Source organism: Lytechinus pictus, chromosome 8, assembly GCF_037042905.1.
Source record: "Lytechinus pictus isolate F3 Inbred chromosome 8, Lp3.0, whole genome shotgun sequence".
NCBI classification, from domain to species: Eukaryota; Metazoa; Echinodermata; class Echinoidea; order Temnopleuroida; family Toxopneustidae; genus Lytechinus; species Lytechinus pictus.
Genome location: NC_087252.1, coordinates 6,865,061 through 6,884,259, shown reverse-complemented (window position 1 = coordinate 6,884,259; position 19,199 = coordinate 6,865,061). Strand labels below are relative to the sequence as shown.

Below are 19,199 nucleotides of genomic sequence, written 5' to 3'. Positions count from 1 at the left end.
CGTGTTTTAAAATACCCATGCATGTTTTTTTGTTTATGTGTTTGCTTTTGCAGAGGTGTGTTTGATTCCATGTTAATGTTGATGTTAAGGTGCATGAAAACAAAAGAAACTGCACCTCCGTGTGAACCATAATAATATAATTTAAGGTATCATTTTAAAGATAATTGAATGATCTATCCATTAGTATCAATTATCCATTAATATTCACTAAAACCGAGGAGGGATTATCGATGAAAGTCAGATTTCCAAACTTTTTTTGAGGAGATTATATTAGGAAGTAGTCACTGTGCCTGTGCACTCTTCAATATTGCTATATACTATCTCTTAACGACGATAGAATGAAAACATTAATCGACATGCAAATCTGCACAAAACTTAATGCTTAAAAATGAGTCAAATTCAGGTTCAAACTTGTAACCGAATCTCACATTTATCTATAGATATATTGTCCATGGCAGTATATATGTAAGGATCAATGTCAATATGATATTTATTTGCACACGTTATGGGAATTCGCTTTGGTATTCAAGATATAATAGGGTCCAAAGTCCGTTTGTTGTTGTTTTCCTGGGCTCAAGAAGAGGTGTAAATTAATTTCTTTCAAAATTTTATTTACAAGGTTCCTCTTTCGATGGTGGATTTATTCGGGAAGTCCCTTTTCCATTTTGCAATGACAAAAATATCAGTGCGCCGCCAAAAAGAATATTTTTAGGTTGATGGTGCTACAAAACACCTATTATTAGTAGTAGTATATGTCATTATCAGCATTATTATTCTGATCATTGTTAGTTTTATTGTCATTATTTAATGTTATTATTATCATCATTATTATCATTGTGAACATTATTATTATTATCGTAATTATTATTTATGATCATTATTACTATTGTTCGTATTATAACAATTATTATTAATGCTATCTCTATTATCATTTTCATTGTTATCATTATCATTATAATTTTCATTTATATTTATCATAAATGTTTTCAGTAAGGCATTATACTGCAGGATTATAATACCCATCATACCTGCCATCAGTTAGTGAAATACTTTTTCGTTAAAAGGAATATCTTCAAACACACTATTCTTCAAACATACTGACAAAAGGCCGAGGCACCTCTTAAGTACACCACATCACCAGCACAAACACATTCATTTAATGTTTGAACATGAACAATTAATGAGGTAAAATACAATAAAATACGTGTATATGTAATAATGGGGGTGGCGCCAAACCCAAGTGGGAGAGATGCAGATTTATATGAAATTATTGTCTAGATATCATATTACATTTTCAAAAAATAGACTTTCATCTTCGCGACTTTAAAACTTTGTAAAATAAAAAAATTGCACATTACCCGTATGTTGTGCCTTCTAACAGTTGTCGACTACTTACGCAACTAATGAGTTGTAGTATTATTACATTAAATTGACTAGAAAACTACCATTTTAACTATTGGGTTAACCTTATCCTTCTTTGTGAAATATAAATTCTAACCCCCTATAAGTTAGCTCAGCCCTAAGTTATTATAGCTCTATAGAACTTAGTCATTTCTCCTTGTGAATCCGGGCCCAGACGTTTTTTTTTTCTTGTCTTTTAAAGGAAATTCAGTTTAGGACAGTGATTTATTTTACTATTTTGTGATATGTTTTGCGGCAAATTTGAAGATTGAAAATAATTATGGACATATAATTAGATTTAGAAATGAGACCATAGATGACTGACATACTGCACGGGTTTTATTATAGAATGTCGTCCCAAAAACTGGGTTGCAGCATGGACCTTCTACCTCTTGCTGTATGTTTGTACTATAATCTATGATTATGGTTGAAATATAATCTATGATAAATCCGATTTTACAGGTTTACGAATTAATTCATATGAATTAAATTCCACAATCTATATTAACATCTGATATAAAACTCTCTCACTAACCAGAGACTACACCCGAGCCTACACCATGTCCTTGTGCACCGTCTGGTTTGAGTTCTGGAGCATCTGCTGGAATAGCTATCCTAGCCATCCTCTTAGTAGCTTCTATCATCATCAACATTATTCAGTTCATTCTTCTTAGGAGAAAAACCAAACCAGGTAATTACTGAGTAGTTATATTCACATAGAGTAAATGTGAATGTAAAAGAAGAAGTAATGTAATGTAATAAGTTAACCCTTGTTTAACTTGACTACATAGACGAGGTAAAACAATGGACATGTTACCTAAAGTCATACCAATTTAAAAGAGTATAACTCCAACAAAAGAGGAACATGTTCAAAGGTGCAACTTCAAAGGTGTTCCTCGTCTAATATTTGTAAAGGTGCAAAGTTGGAATGTATTTATTCTGATGATCATGAAAATAAAAGCAACATTATTTTCCGCCCGCTACTCATATCGTGTCTTGTCGTTTATCTAAAGAATGTTTGTTAACTAGATCTGAGCATATTTCCGCTTAGTAAGATCGTGTTAGAATTACTATACCATAATTCAAGTAGGTGGGATATTAAGTGATCATTGATACGTTAATGTTTTATCAAGGGGAGGTAAAACTGAAAGTTGATAGCAAAGGTATACAAAATCTTGAGCATCTTGACTTCGAGTGCTCTCTTGAATTTATTTTGCCATCTCGGTTTACATATGGCTACATTTTTTTTCTTCATCACTCTATTAAAAACGTGTATATTTATATCTTTATCCACTAGAATTCCATGAGTCAAAGAATAATAAGAGGTAAGTAGAAGGAAAAATATTTTGTCGGACACACATACACGCACACCCTAGAAGGCAACACCCACGCTCACATTTTATATGACTACAATGAATCTATAATATGTACAGATCTCTATTAAAGGGGAATCCAACCTTGGCCATAAAATGTTGTGTTGGGAAGGAGAAAAATAAATTAAACAGAATGGTGGAAGCTTGAAAGAAATCAGACAAGCAATAGAAAAGTTATAGCTGCTTATAAAATTGAGATCACTGATACTTTCTTGTTGTTTGTCAAATATTGTTCAAACTTTCTCCTATCAACTTGTCTGATTTTTCTTTTCCTTATAAAAACAAGTTTTTATTTGGGTTGGATTCCCCTTTAAACCAAACCCACCAATTTTGCACACCATTTTTTCTCCCCCACATGAAAAAAACACGCACAGACACTCACTCAGATAATCTCAAACACACCCACGCACTCACACTTATCATTAGAGATACACACACTTTTATAGACACTGCCTGCACTTTCACATTTGCTCCCTATCATACACACACAACTCTCTCACACTCGAACACATCACTCCCTCTCTAACACTCCCGTCCTCTGACACACAACTCGCATCCCGTGCATGCACACACTCTTCTAACTCACCTTACGAATACGCCCGTACAACCTTGCACTCACTCACCACACATTCATCCACTCGCGCACACCCTCAAACCCGATACTGTAACAGCCCATACTAAATAACCACACATATTTATACCAAACTTTACAACATCCTATACCATTGAAAAGAACGGAACACACTCACATTTCTAACCACACACACTTCGCCTCAACACACAGGTTAGTATTAAAGTAAATTACAACGTTCACGCATAAATTTTACTGAGATACATACACATTTACTGACGGAAATAGGAAGACAAAGGATGAATTCATGTGAACAGATATATATTTGATTTATTTCCAATAGGGAAAAAACCAAGATCCTTCAAATAATGAAGGCGTTCTTTGAGACGTTTTTCCTAATCCCGTTCTTAGGAACACTTTGATAATGGGTAATAATCATTGACTGATATAACATTTCCCTCATTGCGATTGTTGCTAATATATATGTACCATGAAATGCCTTTGAGTGGATGTAACAAAAATATCATTTCTCATGAGATGAAATAAACTCTAATCAATTTATATATTTTTTACAGCAATGAAATAAATATACCACAGGAGATGAATGACAACGTGGCTTATGAGATGATTCAAAGTGGAAATCGAGGTGAGAAATTACTCAAGAATGAGATTTTGTAACTTTTCTATTGATTCTGCATATAAGCTGTGTAACATTAAACCATAAACTCCATATAAATATTACTTATTCAAATAAACGTGTATTATGTTGTCATTTTTTTTCCTTCTATTAAACAGTATGCATTCGTACAACTACTTTGATTTGGGCGCTCTGTTTAAAAAAAATAACATCATCCATATTATATCTTTATCACCCTGATAATTCACAATAAGGTCTCTATGGCATATAGGCCAAAGGTACATAAAAAGGATAAGTGAAAATTATATTTTAAGCGTCAGCAAGTGTTTACCTTATCTTTATTCTTAGTGGTGTGAGGGAACTCTTTATATGATGTATACCACTACTATTAAACGGGTACCCCTGGTTGAAAATAATATTATTTCAATAGATAAAGGAAAATCAAACAAAGCATTACAAATTTTATCAAGGGGAAAACAAGGTAATGACATTTTAAAGATTTTTATTTTATCGCTATAACAGGTTTTTTTGCATTTCTTCATGAATATGCAGTGAGTTAATTGATGATCTTGTTATTCCCACTTGTAACTCAGTATTTTATTATATGCAATAATGTTTATTGAAATTTTCACCTCCTACAATAAAGAATATTTCAATTGACAACTGGTTTCATGTATTGGATATTCATTACTGCAATTATTTTGTCAGAAGGGAGACATATCTTACAACATGCATGAACATTTTAGACAATTATGTTTTCATGTAATAACATAAGAACAAAAAGTGGGGGTATGGCATCATCGGTCCATCTGACGATGTGCATATACATGACTTCACAAAATATTACTAAATCTTAAATTTCACTAACTGAGTTATTTTCGCGATCATATTTTTATAACATTTTCAGCACTTTGCTCAGTGAATTTTTTTAGATATGATTATTTTCAGCTCGGAGTATCCCTCTATTTCTTAATCTCACATCCATAGTTACTTTATATTCACTGCAAAGATATTACTGACCAAGACACTTATTAGAAATCTCACAAGATCAGACATAATGGACTAGGTGTTCTAAGTACATGTACAGTATTTTAATTGTACTTAGTGGAAAATATATATGTTTTAAAACAATACAGCATACACAGCGTTAAAACTGGGTTCTACCCACTCCTTCGTCATTGCCCGTGAAAACGTGACGTTCTTCACCAGACTTGGCTCGATTGGGCGGGGTGACTTCGGCGAGGTATGGAAGGGAGACCTTCGATCAAAACAAAACCATCTCGACGTTGCTATTAGGCAAATACCAGGTGATGGTTTGTAGCTTGTAAAGTTAACAATGATTAATGACAATGAGAGAAGTTCATATTTGAAGGCCATGCTTAATTTGTCACCTCAATTAAATTTTAATTTCATTATTTATGCTATTACCACATCGTTATAGGATGTCATTCTGAACAAGCAGATTGGAAACCAAAGTAAATAATTAAATAGTTTTAATGCCAAAGGCTTCCCTTTCACTTGAATTCAGTTTCACCGGGATCAAAGAAGGAGGGGGGGGGGGGCAGGGGTAACGTGAAGGGGGGGGGAACATGCCCCCATTTTGAATAATAGTAATATTTATATATTTTTTTAATATTTTCTTTGCTTGTCCAGAAATTGGTCAAGGGTAAACACTCCGGAAGGGGAATATTAAAATGAAAGGTCATACCATTATATCATTATATACTATACACTCTCTTAGATCACGTGACAAAATCATTACAAGTTCTTCAAGCCATCAAGGTACTTTACGAGCTATCGGATCAACCAAATATTGTCAAATGCCTAGGATATTGTAAAGAACAAGGTACGTAAAGCCCTTTTAATTGGACAATATGGAATATAATTGGCTCTGATGGAAACAACAACAATATATCAATATTTGTTATAATCGCTAAAGAGTTCGTTGGCCCCTTTCCCTCATCCAAGGCATCTCGACGAGACACAAGAGAGAGGTAGTTACCAATTAAAAGATGGCACATTGCACCTTCTGATGAGTGAAAACCCCTAGAAGAGATTGAGAGTGTGTGTGTGAGAGACAGAGAGAGGGGGAGGGGGTGGGGGTTCTTACACCAAAACAAAAGGAGAAGACACAACAATCCATTCCATTTGATAATGCAAGGATACTTATCCTAAATTACAATGAAGAAGATACAATTATTAAACATGACGTCACAGAGTGTTCCTTTCTATTACAATCTATTACACTGTAAAAACTGCGGTGTTAGAACTGACACCAGTTGGTGTTAATAGAGGACCACACCCCGAGGTGCTAAAATTACACCCTCGAGACAAAGCGTGTAATTGTAACTACCAAAGGTGTTGTAATGACACCTCTAGGTGTAAAACTAACACCGGTGTAAAATAACTGGTGTGGTCCTCTATGTACACCGGTCAACACCACAGTTTTTGATGTGTATTTATGCATGCAGGTAGTATTCTGTATGAGTTCATCTCAGGGGGTACACTCCTTACCCATCTACAGACTTCAGGGGTGCAATCTCAACCCACGTACAGCAATCTCAAACCAAACGGTGTTCGTATTGAGGAGGGTACCCTACTTAACTTGGCTTGGCAGGTTGCTAAAGGGATGCAGTTCCTTGCATCTAAGAAGGTATTTTTTATGAGATTCCTTAACAAAAAAGGGGTATAAGAGGAGAAAGGGAGGCAGTTGGGTTTTTAAATAAAAATCGCCCTTTAAGCTGAAATGGACCCTTTAAGTCAGACTTGAAAACTTGACCGGTCCAAGATACAGTAGAAAATCGTTTTCGCAATTAGGGTTGCAACTCTGTACAACCATGTCATCAGAAATATTTTCGGCAGCCATACTCTCCTTAAACCTAAATTATTTTGGAAACATTACAGGTATTATCAATCATACAATTGGAATATGAATGGTTTATCGCTCCTTTTTTTAACACAGATGTAAGACGGGAAATTTGTCGACTTTCACAGAGATCAAAATAAATGTATATGAATACCCTAAAGACTATATAGAGTTGCAAGTGTATTTCTCTTTTCTTCAGATCATCCACGGGGCTCTCTGCGCTCACAATGTTTTGCTAGGAGAAAGAAAGCAATGTAAGATATCAGACTATGGACTTTCTTCATCGCTCTTTGGTGACGTAGCTGTAAGTGTGACTCGTTATGCCTTACAATAATGAATGTTTATGGTGTAGGCTTGTCATAGAGATTAATCTCCTATTTGATAACTTGATAATGTAAATGAAAATATATTATTCTAAATGAAGCGAGGCTGGAACCCTAACTCACGTGACCCTTGACTTTGATCATCAGCCTGCAACCATACCAGTCTATTATTGCTTATTTCGGCCAGTATTAAGACATATTTGATATTTTATAGGTTCACTGCATATTATAATTACCAATCGCTTGAATTATTGTTATAGCAAGATTATTTGTTATCTGCACACCGTCATATGTAGAAACCATCCAGATGGAGTTCACCAGAAACCATGGCAACGGGTGACCAAACAATAAAAGGAGACATCTGGTCTTTTGGTATCGTCTTGTGGGAAATCGTGACACTGGGTAAGAAAGGAGGTGCACGAAGTTTTACGTGTAAAAGTCTAATATCTTATGGGGTGTTGCAAGAAACTTGCGATTGAACGCAAATCGAACGCAACTCCCAAAATTGAGCGTAAGTCCTCCGATTAAACGCAAATCTGCAATTGAACGCAAGTTACGTTCAATCCTGTTGCAAGAACAAGTTGCGTTTGATCAATTGAACGTAGATCAAGCGCAAGCTTTGCAATTAGTTGCAAATCGAACGTAACTTATGTAATATTTTGGAGGACGCGCAAAATTTGCGCTCAATTTACGTTCAATTGATTGTCCATACGCTTGTGTACTATTTTTTCCAAAAAAAAATTGGGGGGGTGATTTGTTTTGAAAACTTGTGTAAATTATGCCATTTTCAATTTTCCATAGGTTTTTTCAAGAAAAACTTAAAATACTTTTATTTTCAATCTTCATACAGCAATTATGCCATTATTTTCACACAACTTCACTACATTCTCTCCTAATATCATTTTGAAGTGTGTCAATCACCAAAAATATTTTGTTCTTATTAACAGAGGTCATGGAATATTCAAATTGTGATTTCTGAAATAATTTGTATGAAGAAATGTTAAAGAAATAATAACTCTCCACAGGCACAAAAGCCACTCTTTATCAAAAAACTTCATGCACTGGCAAATTGTTATATGTATTTCTGAGGGTTTGCAGTAAATACAATTCAGAATTTGTTTTGCAAGAGCACCAATTTGCTTCAATGCTTTCATTCATAAATATCATAATGAATAACATGCCTAATTAAGTTATTTTAGTTTGATTTTCAAATAAAACATAAATTTCAGGAGATTGCTACACTTCAAAATCTGAAGCTCTCGTTTCTCTCTCTTTAATCATGAGATTGCATCGTAGATATATATCACATTTGCATACACAGTGTAGTAAAATAACACGAAATCGTCATTACGGTGTAGCGTTAATTTTGGTGAAAGTTACGTAATCTTCGCACACCGAATTCGCATAGCGGCAGCATGGTCGAGTGATTTTTGTAGCCTGTTATTAGTCGTTTCGCGCGTATTTGACACAGAAGCTTGCACCGTGCGATGATGCACACAGCACCGGCGCTCTTGACCGAAGAGCCGACCCAACATGCCCAATGAACTTACACACAAACTAAGGCCTATACCTCAGGTATATTTCCTTGCATGCCCACACCAGTTAGTAGCTCCATGCACACACCAAACCCCATCTCCCAGGTATACACATGATACATGTAATGATAAGCATGATAAGAGAGAATTGAGGGAAATTGTTCTCTGACCATCGTGATCATAGTGAATGTAGGCCTAAAACATGCACGCTAACTGACTACGGGAACAACCAGCCAGTACCAGTTAAAATAGTCAACGTTTCCCCCTTTTCTGCACTCAACAGTCATTATAAAGCCAAAGGAAAAATAAGGGATATTATGATTCATGTGATATTGGACAAGTCATGTAAGTTTTATAATTTCATCATGTTCAACTGTTTTGTAATAAGTGATGATGTGATGATCCTGATAATTCCTTCACTGTGTCAGTGAAATGCATCAAGGACTCATTATTTTTATATAGTTTTACTGGATTTTATTGAACATGTCAATCTTATATGCTCCCGTTGCTTTCACCTCTGAATATTAATACTAACGCAAAAACCTTCGATATCACTGTAGTATATAGTACGACGTTGTGTACATACCAGTACACTACATGTGGAATGAAAGTTCACATATCGGATACAAAAGTTTACATGAATGACGGCTGTCATAAACGCCTACCAGTCGTTTTATTCAGCTTGGCAAAACTGATGTACATGTTCTTTTGCTAATTTATAACAAAATGGCACGGTAAAAATCTAATTGGCATGGATAGATCGGATGTTAATAAAGTTGAAAAACAAAGTATCGTAGTTTGCGGAAATCCTTTTGTTTTGGGACAAATCGCCGGGAAGGGAAAGAGGGGGGAAGAGCTCGTGGAATCGTTCGCTCTCGCTTGTTTCTCATAGGTTTGCGTGCAAATCTCTGTGAACCGTTGGCAATGTGCAGCGCTCTCGCTGTTATCGATTCACTGTGGTGACCTCATTTTATTACATGTTTGCGTAATGACGATTTCGCGTGATTTTACTACACTGATACAGGGATGAGGTCGAGGCTGATCCTTCCGAGTCATGAGGCAGCTTGAGAGAACTTCCCATAGATTATGTACAGTGTCTCAGACCAAGGCCAGCAAAGTGTTGCCTCGAGGTCAGCATTGACTACATACCTGCTTGGAATTGAAATGCTTCATTGATCTGTGCACAAAAAAAGAACACTGCTCAAGAAATTCATTATTGATGGACATTTCATTTTTATTTTTCATTGTTTCTTGCTTCCGAGGAATTACTTCTGAGATTCAGTAATAAAATTTCATTTCATCTACATCAAGTGTTTCACCACAGAATGTCTTGTTTGAAATTGACGTGTATCATGCAGAAGACCACAGTTCTTAAGGTTGGCATGAAGAATCCATAGAAGTCCAGTCAGCAGGGGTGTGAGTGGTCACAAATAAAAAGATCTGAAAAAAGCTGAAGAGTGTTGACAAAGTCTGAAATAGAAAGAGCTCCCATACTTTTTGTACAGAGGAAGGCCAAAAATAAGCTGAAATTAAGCTGAAAAAAAAAATCGGAAATCATATAAAAATCTGAACTCTCACACCCCTGAGTCAGGAAAGCCGCAAGTGTCTCTGCTTGAAGGAACAAATCTGGTTTCCAGAAGCAGTCTAATTTGAGATAAATTTGGAGAGCTCCATGGAGTGAAGTTTTTAAACCAGTAAAACCCCTATTCTGAAGTCCACTCTAATAATGATGTTACTTCAGACAGGAGCAGCTCTGAATTCAGTTCTGATAATCAACCTGTTCATAAAAAAATAATAATATAGGAAATAATGCAAGCCCATAACTAATACATAGCTTGGGTTAGTTCAAATTTTGTCCTTTCAGTGCAAGAACACCCTTAGCAAAACATTTTTGTGCACCCCATCGGTGCAGAAATGCCCTTATGCCTGCTGCTAAGGGCGTTTGCACCGACATGATGATATGATAGAGGGATAGTGGCTTACTTCTGAGACCATTATAATTTGCAAGTTGCCATGATGTAATCTAAAAAAAGTGTGAACTTACTGTTTTTCCCCAAATCAATGAATTATGAAATTAAAATACGCAATAAATTAAATCAATGAAAGCAAAATATACACTTCCATACAGTACACCTTGGACGATGAGCACAACCACACCCCCCCCCATCAATGAGGTGTCTTCATTGCTGAGAAATGTCCAGTCAAGATAGGGATTTGTTTTTGTTTTTTTCATTTTGCATTATCCTTGGTACAGATTTCACCCCCATCCCCATTTCGATCATGGTAAATTATTCATATTAATAGTTTACATTTAGCCTACCATTTGATAAAATGAATCAATCAGCTGGTTGCAAGAACATACATTGTAACAGACACAGTTATGGAGGTTCTGAGGTTTCTTGTTTATTCCAGACTTCTTTGTCATCGTATCCATTAAACTGTAGTAAGCAATGAAAAAAAGAGATAAAAACATGTTCATGAAATTAATATACAAGTCAAGCTCAGTTGCCAGTGTGTTAATCATTATAGTAGTCCCAGGGTGTTTTGATTATGGTCACTTCTGGCCTGGGGAGGGGCATTGTGGTTCCTCAGCCATGGGTGGCACAATTAAATAATCTATGAAATCATACCTTTTGCTTTAATTTACAAAAAAAAGCTTGTAATAGAATGGTAAACTTTGGTGTACATATTCCTTTTTAGAGCATTCCTAACAACTTTACTTTAAAAATCTGGTATCAAAATAAATTCCTTTCATGTTTTTTTTTTTTTTTTTTTTCTTAAAAGTATTTTTCAATTTTTTTTCCAAAGATCATCAATGACATCAAATTACTATTGTCAATAAGTAATTACCCAATTATGAATATTGACTTTTTACATGTAATCATGTTTTTGTCTGACATGTACTTAAACAAACACAATGTTGCACAATATCCTGACCCTGCACCTTTGGCATTGGAAATTTGGTCTCAAATGTTGTGTGAGACTTGAAAGTAAAACGTCAGTCAGCGGTGCCGTAATCAAATTTTGAGTGGCAGATTTATTCTGAAAAATGTCAAGGGGGACCATATGCCCCCTACGAGCATTATGCTTGATGTAAAAAAAAGAAAAAAAAATCATGATTATGCACTCAATATTAATAATGATGCACCATATGAGACACCCATTTACTGAAAGCACTTGAAAAAGCATTGTAATCATCCATTAAATCCATTCATGTGCTTGTATATAAATCAATTTAAGAGTCAGCTACATAGTAGCCGGGGGGGGGGGGGGTACTCACGAAATAAGGCATACAGGGATGTGCCTGGAATGGGTTGCTTTTTTGGAAGAAATCCCTAAACATGGGTATGGTTTTATGCTGGAAAATCCCTAAACATGGCCCAATGTTTAGATACTGGCTTTAAACATGGGTCCATATTCTACTCCATTGTCTTAGGTGCAAATACGAAATGACCGTACATTTTGGGTGATAACCTTTTCTTTTTTTTGCTTGTCGAATTTTCCAGGGGAAAATGTGCCCCCCCCCCCTTTGAAAATCCTGGATCTGCCCCTGTAATGAATCCCTAATAATGGGTACCTTTTTAGCCAAAATGACATGTAAATATGGGTATGGATTTTGAACCTTCAGCCGCAAAGTCCAAACCAAATGTAAGTACCCCCTCCCAGGCATAGAAGATCTACATATTAAATCTAAAAAAATGTATTTACATGTATATCTTATATGTGATGGATATTGAAAATGCGTACAGCACATCATTACAAATCAATGACACAAATAGACTGTCCTTGCAAAGAACCTTTTGTGCAATCTGCCCGTATTTTTTTTTTTTGAGCCCTGGGCTGGCAACTCCCTTTTCAATGTTAAAAACTTCCCCAAGAATGTGGCAGATGTGGCCAATAGGTTAGCCCAATAACATCTTTATAAATAATTAATAATGTAGACCCCCTATACCTTTGTTGTTGTTGTTTTTTGCCTGGCGAAATATGTGGAGAACCCCCCCAAAAAAAAAAAAAAAAAAAAAAAAAAAATTAAATAAATAAATAAAAAAATTCCTCCAAAGTCAAAAGAGCCAAATTTTCACTCTATCCCAGGCCAGGCCAAGGAAAGTCATAAAAAGGGAGGTTAGACAGACTCTTAACAAAGAGAGACTAATGGAGAGGATCTAATAATGGAAGTCTTTGATTTAAAGCCTAACGTTAAATTAAAAATCCTTTAGTTAAAAACAAAAAATTGCTTTCTGTCGAGTGTTTCTCAAAAGTTGTGGCCATTCGACTGCATTGAATCCATTTACTGGATGGTTATTCGCCGTTGAAAGAAACTGATATAACTTAAAAATCATTTCAAATATGAACAATAATAATCTTTTAAGGTCATTCTCGATATTTCATACATAATTAGAGCCTACAAATTTACTTGCTTCAGGGTGATTTTTAACAGCACTGCACCGGCAATGTCCTGTCGTGTTGGTACAACCGTGCATTACCAACACAAAAAGTCAAGAGCGGGACTGGGTTCAAATTGTGTGCTTAAAAAATTGTTGAAGGTGAAATTTCGACTGGCGATAAAGATACATTTTCACTTTTTACAAAATATTTTTTTCCCTGGCATAGGTCTAAAACATATAAATTCTCTGAAAACATACATAATGGAGAAAGAAAGCTGTGAAAAATGAATATTTCTACTTACTCTCTTCCACAGTCACGATTATCGCAAGAGTTATTTTGCTTCATCAGCTAGTCTTGTGCTGCAGACCCTGTTTACAGCTGCAAATCGTCTGCAAATCAGCTGCAACTTGCGTTCAATCGCAAGCCTTTTTCTTGCAACGCAAATTGGCGATTGATTGCTAGTTGCAGTCGATCGGAATCGGCTGCAAAGTTGCAGTCGATTTGCAATCAATTGCAACATAACTTTCTTGCAACGCCCCATTAGTCATATATCACTAAATAACAATGATAGGTTTGACGATGGTGGCGATGATGATAATTCTCTACCAGTTGTCGATGATAAAATGGTAAATGATTATGATAAAAGGAAAAATACAACAAAAACAATTATCTTACTACCATGACTACAACTGCTACTACAACACCAACAATAATGACGGAAATATTGAAATAACATTGTACATGATAACTTTATTCGGCTCGAAAGATAATGATATCGAACATTCTAATGATAAATAAAACGCCGGGCGATGTTGAACATTTAAAAAAGTTATTGATAATTGCTACAAATAAAGTTATTTGGCTTAGGTATGGTTAAATCTGTGACTGATAATCAGATGAATGATATACTGTTTAAAATTAGACCCAGTAATTTTAGCTGAACGGAACAAAAAACGTGTGATTTACCCCTTTTGGGGGCACATATGCAAACATGGAGGAGGGGGTTATCGGAGTCGAGATATTAAAAGAAATCAAACTTTGATACCATGTTCATAATAATAATAATAATAGACAGTTCTTGTAAGCGCATAACACATTATAAATAACGTCTCTATGCGCTTCCAAAGGACTTGGATATTATTACCCTGGCTTTAGGGTAAATGAGAATTTTCATACTTCTATTTCTAATAATATATAATTATTTTGGGCAACTTCTAGATATTCAATATTCAGATTCTTAACAATATGATTTTTGCTTTCACATTCTGATAGGTGCAAGGCCATACCCAAATATGACATTCAGCTCGGTTCAGACGGAGGTTGCTAATGGTTACCAGATGCCACACCCTCGTCACTGTGCACAAGAAGTGTAATACTTAAGTTTTTATAAGAAAATCTAGAACTTGCTTGTCAAGGATTACTAGGATTGTAAAATGACCTATAGAGAATTTCACTTGTTGTTTACTCTCGTGAATTCATTTATCGTATATGTTCCAAATTCACAACAAAGAAAAACAAAATCACTCTTCACAGATAGAGATTTTTCGCACAATCATAGGGAAACATGATTTGAATGACCTATACTAAAGGGGTACTCCGGGTTGAAAATAATTTTCATCTAAAGTATAACAGAAATAATTTGGCAAAATGCTGATGATTGTATCAAGATTTGACAAATGTCAAAGTTATTGAATTTTGATTTTTTTGTGAAAACAGCTACATGTACGCCGTCATAAATATTTAATAAGAGAGCCGATGATGTTTTGTCCCATTTTATTTTTTTCTCAAGTAATTTCATGAAATTATTATTATTTCATATTTTCATTCTTATGTGCATACAATATGTCTTCTTCTTAACCAAAAAAAATACAGCAAAAAATATCTCACAGATTAAATCACTTATCAATCATTTTACTTTTCATTTTAGGCGGACAAAATATTAAAAAAATCTTAGTTCATATATACTGAAAAAAGAAAATAGAATCAGCTTTCTCATTGTATACTCGAGTGGACATGCGTACAACTATTTCACCAAAAAATAGCGCAAAACTTTAACATATTATACCTTTGTTATTATATGAATTTGAAGGAATTCCTAGTCTTTTTTTAGTGTGAATTAACCCTGTCTGTTTAAATCATAAAATGTTCAGCATGTAGTAAATAGGCCTACCCCTCTAATAATTCCACGTTTTAAATCAGTTCCATTTATACTTCCTTAAACACTTGTAATATTTTTTATAAACATCATCTTTTATTTATTTCAAAGGTATGTAGTTATGACTGGTTGCTGGGACAAGGAACCCCAAAATCGGAGTAACTTTGATCACATCCTGAAGAGTATGGAAATGATTTTAGAAAAGACACACGTAAGATTAAAACAATTCTGTCTCTCTTACACAAAACTACGCTTTTCTTTATCATTTAATATTATTTATGATTCATTATACAATTAATTTTTAATGCCATGATATAATATCAATGAAAAAAATATATATGCAAGATGCAATAAAAACAAAATATGATATCTTCACTTATTTCCATTACAATTTAAAACCCATCTCTTTCAGAATGTTTAACTTAGTCACATGTAGGTTCAATCCCTGTTTAATATTCTTTGATGTTATGTATAATCATTTGATATCTAATTATTAAATTTACAATTCTAACCACATCCTAACCTCGCGCATAGAGACATGTAGGTGTTATGCGTATTAAGAACTGCACTGTTATTTTTAATATTGTCATTATCATTTTTATTATATAATTTGTATGATTTCTATGTGTACCTTTGATATTACAAGGAGTCTATTTTTTTTCTTATTTTAACAGGAGTCTATATTGACATGCAGTTGATATTATATTGATTGTTAAAACATGTATTATACATTGTTTTTGTGAAAATGAATGACTAACTAAATAAATTTAATCCGTGAAGTACCGTCATTATATAAGTAAATTTGAAGTTATCATTATTGGTTTGAAATCTAATTTTGATGACATTAAAATTGTAACTATTTTGTCTTATTTCACAGAGTTACTTGTCTCTTAATGACTTGGATGATGGGTTGTATGCCTCTACTCTGGAGATGTGATGCCAAGAGCATAAAACAATGCCTCACAATATGTGTTTTATACGGAAGCTCAATGCATACTTGTTAGATTTAAGCGTAATTAACTCACGCATTCCATTTTCTCTGGATACCATTGGTCCATTGATTAGATTAAATTTGTAGTTTGATTTCTTTTAGAATATATTATGCTATGTAGTGGTATATTTAGTATCAGAAGGCATATAAAAATATGATTTAATTTTCCTAGTAGTAATATGCTTTTGTTTCGTTTTATTTTAATCCTCACCGAAACCAAATTTAAGGTCCCGTAACAAAAAGGTAAACAATAAATTTACTCTTGATTTTACGCATGATTGTACATTGTAGTCAATGCAATCAATCGTTTAAAAAAATTCTACGATGATAACTAGGCTTCGTGTTACGGGACCCTGATTGACTTTATTTCAATGTACGTACAATCGGTTGTGTAGGTTTCGTTGGTGTTACTATGGCATCAGATTAAGAAAACTGTAAAAAGCCTTATATCTTCATGCCAGGGTTGATGTCTACATAATATTTAGTTTATCCACATTAAATACGTCGCGTTGGCAGTTTGTTATGTAACCTTATTGCTATGTATGATATATCTTTATGTGAAACGTATGTTGGACACCTATTTAAAGCAAATATTAAAGCTGAACAGGTTAGTCTGACTATATGAAACATATCATTCATGTAAATTATTGTTTCGAAAGAATGTAAGAACGGTAAGTGCTATACCAAATCAAATGAAAGCGGAGTTGTATTGTATTGTATTGTATTTATTTTCCATTCATAAAAACATGCAAAATACAAACAAAATACATCAGATATAATTACAAAATAAAAATAAATACATATGAATGGCTGGATTGCCCATTCAGAGTGGTAATTTTTACCACTCTGTTCTGCCTAGGGGTCCAGAACATAATAAAATAGATCAGATTGTTAACAAATCAGATTCTCATTGCATTGAGGAATGCGGTGAGTGATGGTGTATGTGCGGTGTTTTTTGTGGGGGGGGGGGCGAAATTAGTGTTGGTGCTGTTGATGAAGATGCATGTGTACATGTATATAAGGTGATGAAGTACTGTGTAATAGCTGAGCTGAAGATGTACCAATTAAACAGTGAAACAGACAGAACAAGATGCATGAAACATATTATTTTTTTCAACTATATTTTTACCTGAATTTCTCAAAAAAAATGTGCCTTGGATCGTTAATGTTTTCCTTTGATTTGCCATTGATTATGCAGCGTATACAGTTGTGCTTTTTAAGTGAAAAGGGGAGGGAGAGTACATAGGCCTATCCATTTAAAGGTCCTCCCTTATACATGTAGGCCTACATCTTTACGTGACTTATCGAACATTTCGAATGTGAAATGTGCTCTTTATTAATTTAATTTTGCTCACACTTTTCTTACCTTTTTTTAATAGGAATGATATTATGTTGAATGTATACGTTACTACTATTTTCATCGTAAATTGACCAAATTTAATGTTGGTAATCAAGTTATTGGTGTTTACCTTTCTCAATGCAGTGAACTACTCGAGGATCAAGACTACCATTATAAAACACCGCTTTATAGTCTGGTAAAAATCTGCAACGATTCTCTAATCATGCTAATATATTATTTGGTTATGATATATAGCTGTGGCCCAACATATATAGATGATAAATTAAAATATAGAGGTAGTGTGATTAACTGCAATTGATTTGAATTGTTTTTTGTAAATGCTGATCGTTTACAGAGAAAATCATGAGAAAAACATGTGTTACGTGCTGTATTTTAAATATCGTGTTATATATGCAATAAACGGATGGGAAAAAAAATAAATGTCGCTTAAAGCGTTTGTAGTGTACGAGAAAATAGTGTTATTGTGATGATAGTTGAACATGATTTCAATGTAACGACAAAATAAAATTGCGGCATTTAGTCAAATATCGTTTCATATCGAATGATGTTATTGTTTTACCATGTGAAGAAGTGAAAGAGACAATTTTGTCCTGCTCAAATTAACCACTGGCAAACATAAACTAAACATTTTCATGATTGAAATAGCGAGGAGGTGAATAATTATTGGATTGAAAGGAGGGGGCATCAAAATTAAACGATAATTGAGAACTGTCTGAAAATATCGAAATTCAATGAATGAAAATACAGTATTGATTTTTTATGACTACATTATCAATAATTCTACGCATTTTCATTTTACATCAACATTCATACCCCCAAACCTAACCATCAATAGTTCTCAAACACAGTGTTTATTCGAGCAAAATGCTGAAAATTTGATCAAAATAGGATCACAGCTAACGAAGTTATTGATATTAAAGATTTGCATTTTTTCCGGTGAAAAAGTTCTAGGCATGTCTTTATGAATATTCATTAGGTGGGCTTATGATGTCATATCCCCACTTGTTATTTTGCATTTTATTTTATGAAATTAGGTATATTCAAATTTTTTCTAGCAAGAACCAAAACAATTTGATAGACGACTGATTGTGTGTGTGCATTAATTATTTATTGCAGGAACTTATTACATCGAAATGGAAACACATCGTTTGCACATGTATGACAAAAATGAAACAATTTATGATTTCATGTAATGACAAATAAAAAAAAGTAAAGTGGGGATGTGACACCATCACTGTTTAAAAAAAAATATTGATAAACTTTGAAATTCAATAACTTCGTTATTTGTTATCCGATTTTGATGATTTTTTTAGCATTTTGCTCTCTTAATTTTATTATATTTATTTCGATATAAATATTTTCAGCCCGGACCATCCCTTTAAGAATTGTGTCGTTGATGACCGTCATGAATACATTTCGTTAATCTATTGTATTGAAAAAAATAAGATAAAAAAAAAGGAATGGCCCAAGAATGGGTCCTTGTGGGGCTCCCATCGTATCTTTTGATAAACTTGAAGTGGTCCGTTTGAAATAAAGTTTTGGGTTTATAACGCTTCGTGAAATCAGTGACGAAACGTAGTTGACACACGCTCGACGACCCT

At 34.2% G+C, this 19,199-nt stretch overlaps 1 protein-coding gene across 1 annotated transcript in view; it reads left to right on the top strand.

The window, feature by feature from the left end:
• LOC135155042 (fibroblast growth factor receptor 3-like) overlaps nucleotides 1-18,123 on the top strand; it is a 38,554-nt gene extending 20,431 nt beyond the window's left edge. The window contains exons 7-17 of the mRNA XM_064103467.1: nucleotides 1,940-2,092; nucleotides 2,699-2,726; nucleotides 3,921-3,991; nucleotides 5,119-5,289; nucleotides 5,724-5,828; nucleotides 6,454-6,635; nucleotides 7,048-7,152; nucleotides 7,468-7,573; nucleotides 14,365-14,461; nucleotides 15,359-15,458; nucleotides 16,125-18,123. Of these exons, the coding sequence (XP_063959537.1) occupies nucleotides 1,940-2,092; nucleotides 2,699-2,726; nucleotides 3,921-3,991; nucleotides 5,119-5,289; nucleotides 5,724-5,828; nucleotides 6,454-6,635; nucleotides 7,048-7,152; nucleotides 7,468-7,573; nucleotides 14,365-14,461; nucleotides 15,359-15,458; nucleotides 16,125-16,184 (1,178 nt within the window). The 3' untranslated portion in view covers nucleotides 16,185-18,123. The remainder of the gene's footprint in view (nucleotides 1-1,939; nucleotides 2,093-2,698; nucleotides 2,727-3,920; nucleotides 3,992-5,118; nucleotides 5,290-5,723; nucleotides 5,829-6,453; nucleotides 6,636-7,047; nucleotides 7,153-7,467; nucleotides 7,574-14,364; nucleotides 14,462-15,358; nucleotides 15,459-16,124) is intronic.
• The last annotated feature ends 1,076 nt before the right edge of the window (nucleotides 18,124-19,199 follow it).